The sequence below is a fragment of the Crocuta crocuta genome, unplaced genomic scaffold (genome assembly GCF_008692635.1).
Source record: "Crocuta crocuta isolate KB4526 unplaced genomic scaffold, BGI_CrCroc_1.0 scaffold148, whole genome shotgun sequence".
NCBI lineage: Eukaryota > Metazoa > Chordata > Mammalia > Carnivora > Hyaenidae > Crocuta > Crocuta crocuta.
In genome coordinates, this window is record NW_027532416.1 from 1201709 (window position 1) to 1218146 (window position 16438).

The 16438-nt window shown below is 45.7% G+C and overlaps 1 protein-coding gene across 2 annotated transcripts in view; it reads left to right on the forward strand.

The window, feature by feature from the left end:
- ME3 (malic enzyme 3) overlaps positions 1 to 16438 on the forward strand; it is a 192504-nt gene that overhangs the window by 108900 nt on the left and 67166 nt on the right. For both annotated transcript variants that reach the window (XM_077778974.1, XM_077778973.1), the window contains exon 4: positions 8601 to 8676. In XM_077778974.1, the coding sequence (XP_077635100.1) occupies positions 8601 to 8676 (76 nt within the window). The remainder of the gene's footprint in view (positions 1 to 8600; positions 8677 to 16438) is intronic.

A 16438-nucleotide genomic window follows, 5' to 3' on the forward strand; every position in this document is an offset into this window, starting at 1 on the left:
CCCGGCGTATCCCCACTTTTTGTTCTAAGGACACCCGTCATGTCAGATCAGGGTTCTCTTCCTTGTGACCTCAGCTTCATGACGTCTGCAGAGACCCTTTTTCCAAATAAGGTCACAAGTACTGTTGCTTAGGATTTCAGTATATCTTTTGGGGGAAACATGAGCCAACCTACAACAGTTGGCTTGGAGTTTTTCTAACCTGGAAAATACTTGGCTACTTTATCACTCTTTAGCATAAAGAAACAGTATTGCTAAGTATCGCACTTCCAAGAGCACTTCTCACATGCCAAGCACCGTGCAATGTACCTGTTACATATTATCTCATTTAACCCTCACAGAAGCACTTTGAGGTAGGGGTCATTATATGCCCCATTTATACCTGAGAAAATAAAGGCCCAGATCTGTGTCATGTCAGCACCCGTGTTCTGAACCACTCAGCATACCCAGCACATATCTTGTTTTTGGGGCACCCATTACTGTGTGAGACCCTTGGGTGGGGGTGGGGATGGGGGTACAGCAGTGAGTAAAATGGATGTAGAACATTCAGTCCAGTGGGAGGAGTTATGCATTAAAGACATAATTTCCGGGACACCTGGGTGGCTTAGTTGGTTAAGTGTCTGACTTCAGCTCAGGTCATGAAGTCACGGTTCATGGGTTTAAGCCCTACCTCAGGCTCTGTGCTGACAGCTCAGAGCCTGGAGCCTGCTTCAGATTCTATGTTTCCCCCTCTCTGTCCCTCCACCTCTTAATATCTGTCTCTCTCTCTCAAATAAACATTATAATAAAAAAGACATAATTTCCTAAATACCAATTACTGACTTACAATGTCATAGCACTATTTCCAATCAGGAATTGTTTTTCTCTGCTGTCATTGCCTGAGATCTGTTGTGGGAACAGTAACAGTGAAATGAAGAGCAGTGGGTGGTCCCTCAGAGAAGGCAGGCCCTCACCTCTGCTTCACCGGAGCCCCAACATTTGTCTTACGTATGGGGCACCTCTGGGAGATCTTGCTGTACAGGGAGTACTACGGCTGGCTTACATGGCAGAACAAACCCTAAGAATCTCAACTCTTAAAACAAAACGTATTCTGTGTTCCTGCTTCCTGTCCTCTGTGGGGCAGCTGGAGGTGATGCTTCATGGATTTCTTCCTCTAGGACCAGGCTGCTGAAGTAGCCTCGTCTGGAACTGGACAGGTTGCCATGGCAAAGGGAAAGAGCAGGTGGTGAATCTCACGCTGGCCTTTAAACACTTGCATCCCAAAGTGTCACATCAGCTGTGCTCCAGGATGAACAGCCTATGACAGATATGCCTGTTAGGCTACACGGGTCATGTATGTGAAAGAAGAGAACATAAGCATCATTCCGTCCCTTCCCTGTCTACACATTTATCCCAAAGCTCCATGTGGAAGGGGGCTACCCCACTTCTCTGGCCACTTCTTGGCTTTGGTCAGTGGGTCCTGCTGTCCAGGCATCAGCCTAGAGAGAATCCAAGTTCTGAAGAAGCTGAAGTTCGAGAATCCAAATTTGTGAAAACCATAAATCAGGGCACAGTGATCTATGTTTGCAAACAGTTCTCAGCAGGTCTCCCTAAAACAGCAACCTTCCAAATGCATGAATAATATAATTTTACATATAGATATTTTATTTACTCACAACTTTTCAAGAATAGGCTGTATGTTATATAAAGCAGGGCATGTATTTATTTAAGCCCTGGATTCCAAAGGTTGGCAACTGGCCATATTCACTACATGTATTTGTTCTTCCTTCCGATTCCAAAAGTGTTTCCCTGAAGTAAACAGGAAAAATGGGGGGAAGTAACAAGTAGCCAAAGTTATTTTTTTTTTCCTGTTCCACTTAATGACTGTTAACAGGGAGACATTCCCAGGAGTGCCTCTGTCCCAGGTGCCCATCTTTGTTAGCATCGTACAGGCTGTTCTGTTCTAATCACTCAGAGGAGTCATTGGCCTTGATGAATGCTCAGGTTACATTAGCTCACTGCAGGATGTTCAATGCTTTGGGATCCCCCAGGGCAGCCTATAACTCACTCAAAAGCTGGAAACGCCTCTGCATCTCAGCCCAGGGCTTCCTGGAGCTTCCCACCTTCCTGCCTCCCTTTGTGCCTTGGAGCAGGATGATAACATCACACCAGCTGTCAAAGGTAGTGCTTCACAGGGCATCATTCATTTCCGTGGGCTTCTGACTCCTTCTCATGGAAAGAACCCCTCTAAGAGCATGCCAGTCTCTCTGGTTTCCTGCGGGCCCTTGATGGATGAAGTTAGGTGTCAAGAAGCTGTCTGAGACCACAGGAAACCAAAGAGACTGGCATGCTCTTGGACGGCTTCACATTAGCCCCCTCTCAGACTCACCATATTGGACAAGGTCAGACAAACACCAAGATTCACATGTCTATAGGATTTTCCAATGTGCAGAGTTTTTGTGAACTTGCTTGTTTCATCCACAGTCACTCCACAATGGAGAAGTCATTGTTCCCAGTTTAGTGAAGAGAAAACTAAGGCACAGACAGTTGAAGTGACTTGCCCCAAATCACACACTAAAGGAGCCACATTGCTGGAACCAAGAGATTTGTGCTTCAATCTCACCTTTACCTTCACATCTGTACTTCCTAATCTTCTTTATCAAATGATGGTGTTGCCCACCTGATAGTCTTCCATGAGAATTAAGATATGTACATAAAGAGCCTAACCCTAGTAGGGTTCCTAGAACAGAGATACACTCAAAAAGCCTATGAATGGATGGATGGATAGATAAGTGGATGAGAGCATGAATGGTGAATGAGTGAGTGAATGAGTGAATATTGCCCATTTGTGCCCTGTTTTTCCTTTCCGTTTGCTCTTGATAACACTCATTTAATACTAGCTCTTGCAAGGAACATGGAAAACTTTTAGTCCGAAGTGTGTATCACCCCAGTATTTTGCCCTCACTCAGTGACCCACATAATGAAAAGATTTTCCACTACATTTTATGACTGCCTTCCCCAAAGGCACATATAACTGCCAGTCATGGCTCTCAACAAACGTGCACATTGATTTGGTATAATTCTAGTTAAAATACAAGTTAATAATTAGCTACTAGCATCCACTGAACATTCACTATGAGCCAGGCACTTCACTGGCATTTTGTTAGCATTTGAACGCAGGCAGTCTGACTCCTGAGTCTGGACTCTTTATTTTTCAAATTTTATTTATCTTTGAAGAGGTGGGAGGGGCAGAGAGAAAGGGAGACAGAGGATCCAAAGCAGGCTCCACACTGTCAGCACGGCCCGACGTGGGGCTTGAATTCACAAACCATGACATCATGACCTGAACTGAAGTCAGACACAACAGCCACCCAGATACCCCCTGAGTCTGGACTCTTACCCACTATACTAGCTCAGCAATGCTAAGAGCTGCCACTTGTTGAGTGCTTACTGTATACCAACAGATACTGTGATAAACTAAATACACATTGTCTTAGTCCTTATAGCAAATGTATGCAGCAGCCAGTGTCATGTTGTCATGTTACAAATGAGGAGCTGAAGCTTGAGGAAGGGAAGTGACTTGTCCATAGCCACTTTGCTAGTAACAGAGGCAGGCTTTGAATCCATGTGCTATGGTTATAAAGCATGTGTATCTAACCCCTAGTCTGTGCTACCTTCCATCTGCCATTTTCCCAAAATTACACGTGAGTCGCTTGCAGCCCCATTATTTTCAGTGCTTTGTATTGTTGGAAATTAGTTGAAAATCCCCATTCTAGCCTCAGGGATGCCTGTGAGTCTAAGGTCTCAGAGTGAGACAAAGCAGGTGCAGGAGATCCTCCCGTGGCACTTACGTGTTTACTTCCTGAAGTCACTAAGAAGTTACACAGAGAATGAACGTCTGCACTTGTCACTTGATCAGAACCACATGGAAACAGAGATAACAGCCAACCCCGTCACCACGTCCTGCTGGAAAAGATAGTGTCCCCTGACTAGAAAGTGGCTAAACCTGCAAATAGGTTACTGAGGACATTTAAGAGGTTTTCTTTTTTCCCAGATCCAGTTCTGCCAAGAAATGGATGGATGGGCAAGAGCCCCCCTTAGGATCCTGCTCGAACCTGCAGTCTGGTTGTTTACAATCAGAATCCCTCACTCTGCACGTTTTACTTTCTTGCCAACATGCATCAAAGGAAAATGTTTCATTAGTAGCCTCAGTGGTCTCTCTGGATGCCCATGTCCTCTTTTTATAAAATGAAGTCTTTGGACTAGATATTTCAAAGTCCCCATCCAGGGCAATCAATTTGGGATCATCTGTAGCTATAGTTTGTTTATTTGTTTAAAAGTTTATTTCCTTTTTGAGACAGAGAGCATGCATGGGAGGGGCAAAGAGAGAGACTCTGAAGCTGGCTCCTCACCATCAATAGAGAGGTCAATGCTGGGCTCAAACTCATGAAATGTGATATCATGACCTGAGCTGAAATCAAGAGTCAGACACTTAATCAACTGAGCCACCCAGTTGTCCCTGCTATAGTTTTGATAATAGATGGAAGAGCACTTTGAGAAGTGATTAAAAGCTTTTAATACATTTCAAAAGGTGTTTTTTTACAGCATGATCCCTGCAGAGCATAAAATTATATATGCAAAAAAATGAGAGAGAAAAAGAATCTTTTAAAATTTTAGTAACTCAAATTTAAATGTAAAACATTTTAAGTCTCCCTCCTTCCTCTCCTTATCTTCAATGAAGAGGGACTGTTTTAATGTACCAAAGAATTTTCATAATCGTATTTTTTTCTGTGTTTAGAATTAATCACACGAGAGCTTTGCTAAGATCTGAAATAGTGTGCATGGATCAAACCCCTTCCTTAGTATGTGAGATTTTTGTTAAGTATCACTACTATGCCTCAATCTTATCAGGTGAATATTGAGAACCAGAGTTGTTTGGGTGAGAAACGTTTCTAGAACAGGGCCAAGTTAAACAGCTTCAAGAGGCCAGGAATGCGTCACTGGGATTAATTAGTGTAGGCAAATGACTTCCCCAAGGTCATTCAGTGAGTCATCAGTGAGCCTGGAGCTGGGACTCAGTTCTTCCAGCTGGAAAGAATTGGCATCCTGTTGGCATTATTATTCCACCTGACTCGCTCTGGAAAACCCAGGGGAGAAATCACTTACAGATATTAGAAGTACAGCTGTGGGAAAGTAAAAACTAGCAGAAATACATCCCTAACAAGACCTCCTCAGGCCAGGCCTCGTGTTAAGGACTCGGGTCTTTATTCCAAGAGCCATGGGAAGACAAGCACAAGGAATAACAAAGTTAAGACTTTGATTTCAAGAACATCTCTCTTTATACTGTGTGGAAAATGGATTGAAGAAAGACAAGAGGTGGTGTCCCAAGGGACACCCCACTCTTTCTTTGGGGAAGAGAGAATAGGAGCTTGGACCAGGGAGGTGGTGTTAGGGTTGAAAGAAGTATATGAACCAGGACTACGTAGAAGGTAGAATTGAAGGACTTAGCATTGGGTTATATTAAAGGGGAGAGGATTGGTTCCAGGGGGGTGGGATGGTTAAACTAGATGTATATACTAGATGGAAGTGTGGGGTGAGGGGAATATTCACTGAGAAAAGAAGGAAGGGAAGAGAATCAGGTTTGTCTTGGGTCTTTGTTTTGTCCTGTCCTTGAGTCATAGTGGTAGAAGGTTAGGATCATAGACTTGGCTCTGGACCTGCTGAGCTTGAAGTGCTTTTGAAACATACAAAGGGACATGTCAGGTAGGCACTTAAATATAAAGGTCTGGAACAATGGCTCTAAAACCAGGGGTGACATTGCCTCCCAGGAGACAGGTTAGAAATGTCTGGAGTTATTTTCAGTTGTCACAACATGGCATGGGGTGCTATTGGCACAGTAGGTAGAGACCAGCGATACTGCTAAATATCCTACAATGCACAGGCCACCTCACTTCTCACAGCAAAAAATTATCCAACCCAGATGTCAGTAGCACCAAAGGTGAGAAACTCTGGACTGCAGATATCTGAGAGTAACTAGCCCAAAGCTTTGGGGACGCTGGTGAGATCACATATAGAAATAAGAGTAAGAAGGAAAGCAGAAGAGTACAAGTTTTTGAGGAACTATAACACCTAATAGCTGGATGGCTCTACATGAAAGACAAAGAGCCTCTAGCAGCCAGAGGTAAGAGGAAGCCTCCGAGAGAGAGAGTCGCAGAGGCCAAAGGGTGGGTGGGAGAACATGAAAGTGTCTGATGCTACTGGGAAGCCAAAGGCAATGAAAACTGAAAATCCCTGTTATAATCAGGGATATGGAAATCACTGTTGATGACAGTGTTGACAGTGATGACACTGTTGATATGGAAGTCACCTTAGCAAGTGCAGCAGCTTTGGCTGCATGACTGTGAGAGAAGATATACCATAGCTGGTGTAGACCACACTTTTAAGAAGTTTGGCGATGGAAGAGAGGAGCGAGAAGGCACAGTGTTGGCAAGGAATGTGGAAACCAAGAATCGTTGGGGGTTCCTTGGTAATCTTTGTTGGTTTGTTTTGTTTAAAATTTTTTACGATGGAAAATGTCTAACATGCATAAAGTAAGTAGAATACTAAAGGAGCACTGTGTAAAACTCTGTCTCTCCAGATCAGTAGCAACTGAAATCTCTGTTCATGTTTCACTGCTCGCAGCTGTGGCTGTTTTGCCAGGCATGCGTGTGTGCACAGGTGATGGTCAGCAGCTCAATGATGTGTGCAGGATTTATACCCCACCCCGGAGTTCATTCTTTCTGTGGCTCCTTCCCTTCCGGAGTGCCTCTTTTCACTTCCTGGCTGTTCTTCCAGCCCCTACTCCCCTCTCTGAAACCTCAAGCTAGGAAGGCTCTCTGCTGCACTAAATTGGCCTCATATTAGACTCCCCTCAAACACGAAGCTGCGAATTTATAAACCTACGTAAATCTCGAGAGGTGTAATTAATTCCTACTTTCAAAGGTAAATTCCCTTTCAGTTTCTGCCTGCTTTTGGCCAACTTCCATTGTCTTAAAATATGTATATTTTATACACTCCTAAGTTTTATAACAATAATGTAATCGTCTTAAAAATGACAGTTTTATTATTGTTATCTGAAGAGAGTTTACTCTCTTCAAGAGACTGTCATCAACAAAAGCCAGAATATTTTAAGACGATAAAGACTTGGGGATATTGTGGAGCTGATGGGAGGTTAATGGACAGTCTAGAGGAGAGAAGAGGTAAATTACTATAAGACTTTATAATATTCATTGGAACGCAAACTGTCTGCAGATGCAGGAGTTTGCAGCTTTCATGGTGGAAAGTTGACAGAAATGCCATCCCATGGCTTCATATGACCTCAGAGACGAAGTCACTAGGGGGGTTGGGGGAAGGTGAGGCTGTTTGTTGGAGGCTTGAGAAAAGAGAAACTTAAAATAGTCTTTGCAAAGGGTGTAATGAGTGGATTTTGACAAGAGAAACCATGAAAGAACAAAGACCGGTCATTTGTTGACAGTTCATAGGGATTGTTGAGACAGTAAAGAATTTGTGGAAGTGCCAGTCAGTCTGCCCTATAGTAAGACTTTCTCCACTTGCCTTTGGCTGCCTGGATGGAAGTGTACAGGGAGCAGAGAGGACATTTGCCCACAGTTGGGAACTTTACAAGACTGCTGAAACCAAAGAGCAGGGCCAAGGGTGTTTACAGAATTGACTAGGGCATGATTTAAATAAAGGATCCAAAATGTGAACATCTAACGAAGCCATGACAAGCTCTGTTTAGAAGCCTTCTCTGAGTTAGCCAAGGCAGTGCAAATAGGGGAAGCTGTTCTCCCACAGCTCCCCAGCCTCCTCACACTGGCAAACCAGAGCGCATGCTTTGTTAGCAAAAGGAGCCTTTTGGGGTGTATTGGACAAAAGGAAAAGAAGGAAGTGGCATGAACTACCCCATCTTCCCACCCCTGATCCCCGGACAGAAGACTCAGGTCCACAGACAGAGGGCTGAACTTTAGAAGTTCTAAATCATGCCAATAAACTGCTGAGTAAAATATGTTCCAGCCTCCCACCTTTACAGATACACCTTCATGCTGGCCTGGAAGGCCAAGTTTGAATTTAGAAGTCACAGGCCCTAGTGCTGCAAGGAAAAGTGGCTCAAAGCTGGCAGCCCACACCTCTCCCTTTCCCCAGCCCCATCCCCCACTGCCTGTGTCTGGACACCACGACCCACACGTCCAAGTTCCAGTGACAGCCCCAGGCGTAGGGGTCTGCCCACTGTAGTGTGCTCTGTACTTAGAAGGGGGACTCAGAAGAGGCCGACATAGTTTCTTGAAGCAGTTTTGGGGTTACTCAGAGAATTCTGGGATCTTGTGTGCCTGCTCTAGAGGGAGGAAGGGAGAGGGCAGGCTCTGTTGAGCACAGTCCCCAAGAGGGCACAGCGCTTGGCCCCATGGACTCCTTGCCTTGTGGAGAGGAGAAATTGGAGGAAGGCCAGGGCAGGGCTCTCTAAACTGCCCTGGCCCAGGTCTGTGGGAAAAATTAAATGATGCAGTGATGCACAGTATTGTGGTCTTTGCTCTGTTCCTATTCTGACTGCCTGGTTTCTCTGTGTATACATGTTTTGTTTTTCCTAGTGGGCTGTTTATCACCATTCATGACAAAGGCCACCTTGCAACAATGCTGAACTCTTGGCCAGAAGACAATATTAAGGTATGATCCCATTTTTTGGTTTTGTTTTTTGTGGGATTTTTTTTTTTTTTGCTGCTGTTCTGTTGTTGGGTGAGCCCTTTCAACCTGGACTGAAGGCATCCCCAGCTAGAAAATGAGCCACTGCAGCACTAACAGCAAGATTCTGCACTGCTTTCCCAGGCCCAGAGCACAGGCTGGTGAGAGGCAAGCATAAATGCACCACGGAGCAGAGGTGTACATTGACCCATAGCCATGTGAAACTGCCCTTGTTATTAATAGTGTAGTAGTAGTCTGAAGACATGTTCGGAATGTATTGAGTACCTACCTACTAAATATACACTGCCAGTTTCCATGGTGGATTCGGGGAAAAATCAGACAGAACTTCTCCAGTAGCTGACTTTTCATGAGGAAAGTAAGACAGAGACATGAAAGGCTAACAAGGAACTTGATCAGAGGTAAAGGAAGCACACAGAGAGCTGAGGGTGTGAGGGCAGAGATTACTTCTAGCCTGAGGGGAATTGAGTACAACCTCATGGGACATTGGAGCAGGGCCTTTAACTGAGGGTTAGAATTTGGCCAGGTAGGCTTTGGAGAGAGTAAAACACAGGGTGGGGACATTTTGCAACAAGAGGGAAAGCTTATGATGAATGATACCTTCACACCTGGGTGTCCCCAGTCAGTGGAGGCGATTATATACAGAGTGACAAAATAAATCTGCTGCTTCTTGGAATATCAATTTCACTCAAAAAAATCTAAGTGTAAAACATGTTTATATCCTAAGTAAGATATAATGTAGAATGCACGTTTTGTGTTGATTTTAAAATATAAGATGTGCAGCTTTGTAGGAACTTGATAGCTTCTGGCTACATGCCCATATCTCCTGCCAGAGGGACTTTTGTGGCAGAGCATGAGGGGCTTTCACATTTAACATCATTGTTACTGCTGGGGCGCCTGGGGGCTCTATCTGTTAAGCATCCAACTATATTTTAGCTTAGGTCATGATCTCATCGTTCTTGAGTTCAAGCCCCACATTAGGCTCTGCAGTACAGGTGGAGGCTGCTGAGGATTCTCTCTCTCCCTCTCTCTCTGCCTCTCCCCAACTTGAGTTCTTTCCTCTCTCTCAAAATAAATAAACCTTAAAAGAAAAGATCATATTGCTAATGCAGATAAAATGGGTGAAGCAAAAATGCAGAACATCTGCTAGCTGCTTCACGAAGGCATTTCTGGTCCACAAGCTGGGGAGGAGCTGGAGCTGTTGACACCACCCTGCTTGTCTGGGAGGCTGAGGCACCCCAACATTGCTTCCTCCTCAGGCCTTTCCTCCCTGTTCCTGCCAGTTCCCCTGAACAACTCCCACCTCTCTGAACTAGACACTGAATACAGCTCTCCTTGCCTCCCACCCACTTCTGGCCCTCCCTGGGAGTGGTAGTATTCAGAACCAGAGCAGAGTGCATGACCTTGACACTTGCAAGCCAGGCGGGGTCATGGCCAGGGCCCTCAGACTTCAGTCCTGGCCATGTTGAAGAGCTCCTTTTGTATATCTATGTCTGGGTGTGATTTTTTTCCCCTGTGCTTCTCTTCCCTGCTTATCTGCTTAGACTCTAGTTACATGCAGGCCTTGTCTTGAGAATTTTGGTCTCCATCCCAGAAGAAGCAAGTTGCTAGGGCGTGTCTAGTCCAGCTATAATAAAATCTGAGCCATATTAAGGGGAGCCATCTCACTGGATGGGAAGTTAACTCCAACTTGTCCTGTGCAGACGTGCTGCTGATGCCTGCAGACAAATCTGTCCACCTTCTTGGGAGGTTCAGCCATGGTAAAACCTTGTACATAGTAGGCACAATGCAGATGCCTGCTGAGGTAAATGATCTCCGTGGACATGATGAGGGCCTTCCGTGTACCAGGCATAGTGCCAGGAGCAGAGAGATGGGGTCTTCAGCAGCATGTGCCATGCCTTTGTGCAAGCTACAAGGAATTCAAAAGAATGACAAAAAGCCACCCCCTCTTAACCAGTAAGAAGAAAGTGCCTCTTTCCCCCAGGCTGGCACACAGGCTTGGTGAGGAGCTCGTGGACTGGATTTTGGGTTCTGTTTGCTCCTTTGGTCAGGATACGACTTAGAAAATACTCGTTGACTGACTTCAACAAACATAGTTTGAGAACGTTCCAAGTATTAAGTACTAACTACCAGAGATGGAGACAGCAACTTTTGTGATTTTAGAGGAAGAGAAATGGAGTGTTAGGTCACCCCAGACGGGGTGAGACTGAAGCAGACTGCAGATAGAGACCTCCAAAGCCTCTAGGGCGAACACAGGTTCCATGGGCATATCTGGACCAGTGCATCTAATTCAGTTGCATTTGTTGATCAAGTGGTAAACATCTATAGGATTTCTCTGTAGTTTCCAGGATAAAGGAGTACAGGCCCAAACTCCAGGAGCTCAAATTCAGGCTGGAGAGACTGACCCAGAAACAATGGGAGTAGACTGTGTGCTGCCCAAGAGAGGAGCAAATGTGCTGACTGGCTGACCATTCATCCTGTACTAGCTTAGAACAGGCAAGTGAATGCCTGGGGTCACCTCTTTCCCTTGACCCTTTACATCTGTCTCACTTTGGAGAAGCCCCAAGATCAGTCCTTGGCAATTATATGGAAGAATCCACTATGGCTTTATAGTCCGGTATCTCACATCTTCAATTTACTTGTTGTCTGTGCAGATAAGCTCTCTGATCTTTGTTTTCTTATTGTGAAGACTAACCATAGAGTGTATGATACTGAAAGGCACTTGAATGGATATGGTCATTGCTGGAGGTGGAAGGCGCAGCTGTAGGACACACAGCAGTGCAGGGGAGAGACTGCAGAGGCCTTGAGAGCAGCCAAAGAGGAGGCTGTCTACCTGTGAATCACAGGCCACAGAGGGGCATCCACCCAGTCTAATCCCTGGACATGTTTGACTTGGCCCTCAGTGATTTTTCAAAATTTTGAATTCGTAGACAACATTTTAAAACCGGGAGATTTCACTTGAGAAAAGAAAGATAGAAACTTGGATTTCTAGCCTTCTCTAGAAAAACCAGAAGCCCATAGTTTGGCTCGTAAATAGGTCATTTAGGACTGATCAGGCTTCCCCCAGCTTCCTCTAGCCTCTGGCCTGCCCCATCCACCAGCCTTTTCCTGGAGGATCCTCCCCTCTCCCCACCCTTGCCCCCTAAAGCTGCCCTTTCAAAGGTTCAGAATGTTCCAACTCCTAGTCTAGTTTGCTGGTGTGTTTTCTCCAGTTGCCTTAAAAAGAGGAGTGAGGAACACCTGGGTGGCTCAGTTGGTTGAGCGTACGACTTTGGCTAGGTCATGATTTCAAGGTTTGTGAGTTCAAGCCTCACACTGGGGTCTGTGCTGACAGTGCAGAGCCTGTTTCAGATCCTCTATCCCCTTCTCTCTGCCCCTCATTTCCCCCCTCTCTGTCTCTCTCAAAAATAAACATTTAATAAAACAAAAAAGAGGAGATGAAGGTCTCCCTTCCTAGGCAAGGAATCCCTTTCATGATACTTTGGGACTGATGCAGATGCCCATCATTACTTCCTTCGGTTCTCTCAGCCACTGTGATGAGAGTGGAGGAAAGAAGGGGTGCCATGGACACCTTCAAGGTCGGTCCTTGAAGAGTAGGTAGGGTGTGTTGTCCCTCAGGTGAGCAAGGGGAGGTGCTGTGACTTGGCCAAGGTCACCCGTGAATAGGTGTTGGCCAGCAGAGCCCTAAAGCTGAGCGACCTCTCCCCTAGCTGCTGAGCCCAGGAGGCAGTTTTTCATGGCACAGGTATCTTTAGACCTAATGCTGGTGGCCTCTTGGCTGGAGGGGAGGGGGGGTCCAGAGGAACTCGGAAGATAAAGGATGACTTTCCTTGGTTTCCCAGCCAGAAAGCAGGACTGCAGACTGAAATACAGGATAAGTGAGGCCAAAGCCCAGGGCTGTGGAGGCCATGAAGTTTTGTGGGCCCCTCTTGTTCAGGGAGGAAGGGGCGGGCCAGGCTGCCCAGAGCTGTCCAGCATAAATCACCAAGAGGAGTGAGAACTGCTTTTCTGACTCTTTCCCACAGCAGCCACTGCCTTGAGCCTGAGCAAGGCTCAGCTGAGAACAGACCTCCTCCCCACAGCTTTCCCAAGCTCCTAAATCTCTCCCTTATCCCAATCCTAGCAGCTTCAGGGGGAGGTGCTGAGAGACGCCTGGGCAGTGGAGCCACTGGAGTGGCCCCTGCCACATGGACAGGCAAACTTGGACCAAGTTCTGGCGCCATGTGCCTACCTGTATTGCACAGGCCTGCTCTGTGTTAAACCCATTCCCCCCTCAGTGTCAGAAGGTGGAGGGTTCCTGGGAACCATTCTTAGAGATGGACAGGAGCATATCAGGGAATGCTCTTGGGATCAATACCTCTAGAAGGGAAGGCAGCAGGAGAAAGCCCAGGGGGAGGCTAGGCTGGGTGAAGTCACAAGGAAGACCCAGCTGAGCCGATGAGGAGCCTCTGGAGCTGGGGTGGTCCTTCAAAGTCAAACGAACTTGGGACAGAGGAGCTGGGCCTTTATAGCTCTGCATCCACCAGTCATTGGTTGTGGACTGCTGCCCTTTGGAACAGGGTGTAACCTTGGACAAGGTGGCTCTCTTCAGTCATGGAAATTCTCAAAGTGGGCTGACACCTGAAGGTATGGTTGAGGGAATTACTCCTTCAGTCCTGAAAGGGAGATGTGGGTGGCTCATCCCCATATCCACCTAACACAGCTCTGCTAAGTGCTCTATATAGATGACCACGTCGACTTTTCCTCAAGGCCTATAAGTGGTAGGGATTGTTATTCCCCCCATGATAGAGACTAGGAAGCTGAGAGGTTAGGTTGTTTACCTGTGAAGGGTGGAATCAAGATTTGAAACTGCAGACTGTGCATTATTGATGTTGTGGAGAGAGAAGAGGAGAGGAGGTGGGGAGGAGGAGGAGAAAAAGGAAGGATGGGAGTGAAGGAAGAAGGAGAGGGATGCATACACAGGGCTGTGGGCAGCCCATGACACAGCTACTAGTCCAGGGAAACCAGGGCTCAGGCAAGCAAGGAGTCATGACCCTCCGGTCAGTCTGGGGTCGGCCCCATTGGGTCCACCTACACTAAGGGACATGGAGAATAAGTCAGAAAATGCTGTAGGTCCAAGGTACATGGACAGAGGAAGAATGTGGCCCAGCCTCCCCCTAGTCATCTGAAATACAGAAGAATTAGAAGTTGCAAATGCCATCCAAACAAGGAAACTGATCCCATAGTTCAGACAGTTATTGCTGGACTCTATAACCCCACAGTGCTGCTCAGGTTTGTTCTCAGCCTTTTGACCTCTACTGCATTAGTGGCCCTTGGCATCAGCTCCATTGATGTTATGAAAAATAGGATCCAGTATCTCCTCTCTGAAATCATTCATTCATACACAAGGTCTGAATTAGCCCCATGGAGATCCTTTGCTCTGTTAGATCTATCACATTGGCCACCGTTTAAGCAGTTGGTATCACACTGCAGGCACCAAGCACAGTGCTGAAGAATCAAAGATAAGACCCATTTCTTGCCCTGAAGAGAAGCTAGAGAAGGCAGTGATGACTTCTAGAAGGGGGAACATCATGGAGGAAGGTAACTTATGTACAGCTCCTTAAAGCACATAAGAATGGTAGGATGTGGATCAGGGAGATAATAGGGTTTCAGGAAGTAAAATGGCATGTAGTCAGGAAAGTACAAACCTTATACAAGGTTAGAATTATTCTATTTGTATAAAGGAGAAATTCAAAGGGTAAATTGGACCTGGACCATGGAAGGTCTTATATGTCAGTCAAAGATGTTTGAGCTTTATTTTATAGGCATCAAGAGCCATTGGATGTTTGGGGTAAGAAAGTGACAAACCTGGGTATGGTTTGGAGACCTGCAGTGGGGTGGGGAGAATCCCAAGAGCAGACAGACCAGTCAGGAGACCACTGCAGAGGTCGATGAGATGGACAGGCTGGCCTAAGGCAAGTGGCAATGGAAGTGAAGATCATGCAACAAATGGAAAAACAAGGAGCAGATCAAATCAGCAGAACTTGGTAACCAATTGGCTGTGGCTGACTAATGACAGAGAGGAGTTTAAGCAGTTAGGACAGCTTTGAACTTGGGAGATACAGGTAACAGAGGGTAGGAGGACAGCAGAAGTGAAAGGTTTAGAAGAGTAAAAGGGAAAAGTGGAGTCATTTGGTTAGGGACTCAGGAATTTGGGAGCACTATTAGACATCCAAGTGGCAGTGTCCAACAGATAGCCAGCTGTACATGGGCATTAAGAATGAGACTTTTTGAGATAAGCACTTGGTGCCCTGTGTAGGAAGGAAATGGGTTCTACTTCTGAAGCCAAGACTACACTGTATGTTAGTTAATTTGAATTTTAAAAAATTAAAAAATGACCATAGAAGCCACAAGTTTTGCATGACCAACTTTCTTAGCCATTAGCCACCATTCTGCTTAGTTTCCATTTCTTTCGCTCCTTTAACAGATAGATACTGAATGGCCTTTCTGTGATAATGCTGAACTAGAGAGAAATAAAACAATTCAAAACCTAACATGGGATCTTTGCCCCAAATAATAACCACTGTGGTAATCATAACAGAAGCAAGCATTTATTGACCACTTACCCAATGCGCCTGATTAAAATGAAACTGATATTATTTCATCTTTACAACAATCTGATGAGTGAGGTATTATTATCTCTATTTTATGGAAAATTAAAACTCAGAAAAATTACCTGTTTACCCAGTATTACATATGATGCATTATCAAGGAGCCTAGATTTAAATACTGGTTACCAGACTCCAAAACCGGTGCCATTAATCTTTATGTTGTTTGATGAGATAAAATGTGCATTTATTTAAGTGTTAAATGTTCAAGTGGCACCCTATTCAGGGTTTGGCAAGCAGTAGGTACTTAATGTTTGTGAAAGGCAGACAAAGAGGACGAGCAGACTAGCTGTGCAGTAGCTTTAAGAAATGCTAGGAGAGGGGCGCCTGGGTGGCGCAGTCAGTTAAACGTCTGACTTCAGCTTAGGTCATAATCTCATGGTTTGTGAGTTCAAGCCCTGCATTGGGCTCTGTGCTGACAGCTCAGAGCCTGGAGCCTGCTTCAGATTCTATGTCTCCCTCTCCCTCTACTCCTCCCCTGTTCTCGTTCTCTCTCTCTCTCTCTCTCTCTCAAAAATAAACAAACATTTACAAAAAAGAAATACTAGGAGAAATCATATTAGATTTTCATGGACAGGGTTTGAATGCTGGAAAAAGAGAAGGAACATAGTGGCCAAGAGGGAAGAGACTATAGGTGAGTTCATAGCATGTCTGGGAGGAGTGAGGAGGCCAGTCTGGCTGGAGTAGGCACTTGTGTGCAGATGCATTGCAGGAGCTACGTCAGAACATATATTGGGTCCAGGTCGTTAAAGAGTTAAAGGTTTTGGACTCTCTTCTTTGGAAGCTAGAAGCCACTAAAGGTATTTGAGCCTGGAAATGGCATAGTGAAAATGGGCTTCTGATGCAGTGAATCTGGCATTGGTTGGCAGGGGAGATTGGAAGGAAGGAGGGTGAGTCTGGCTTGAAGCCATCACAGTAGCCCAGCCATTCACACAGTGGGATTGAGAGTGGGCAACAGATGGTGAGCCATGCCCTCAGAGGAGGCAGGCATGCACTGGAGTGCCCTTGCACATTTCAGGAGCCCCATCACCATCTTGAATGACCCCAGAGTTGTAGGGATAACATCCTGGAGTAATCACTAA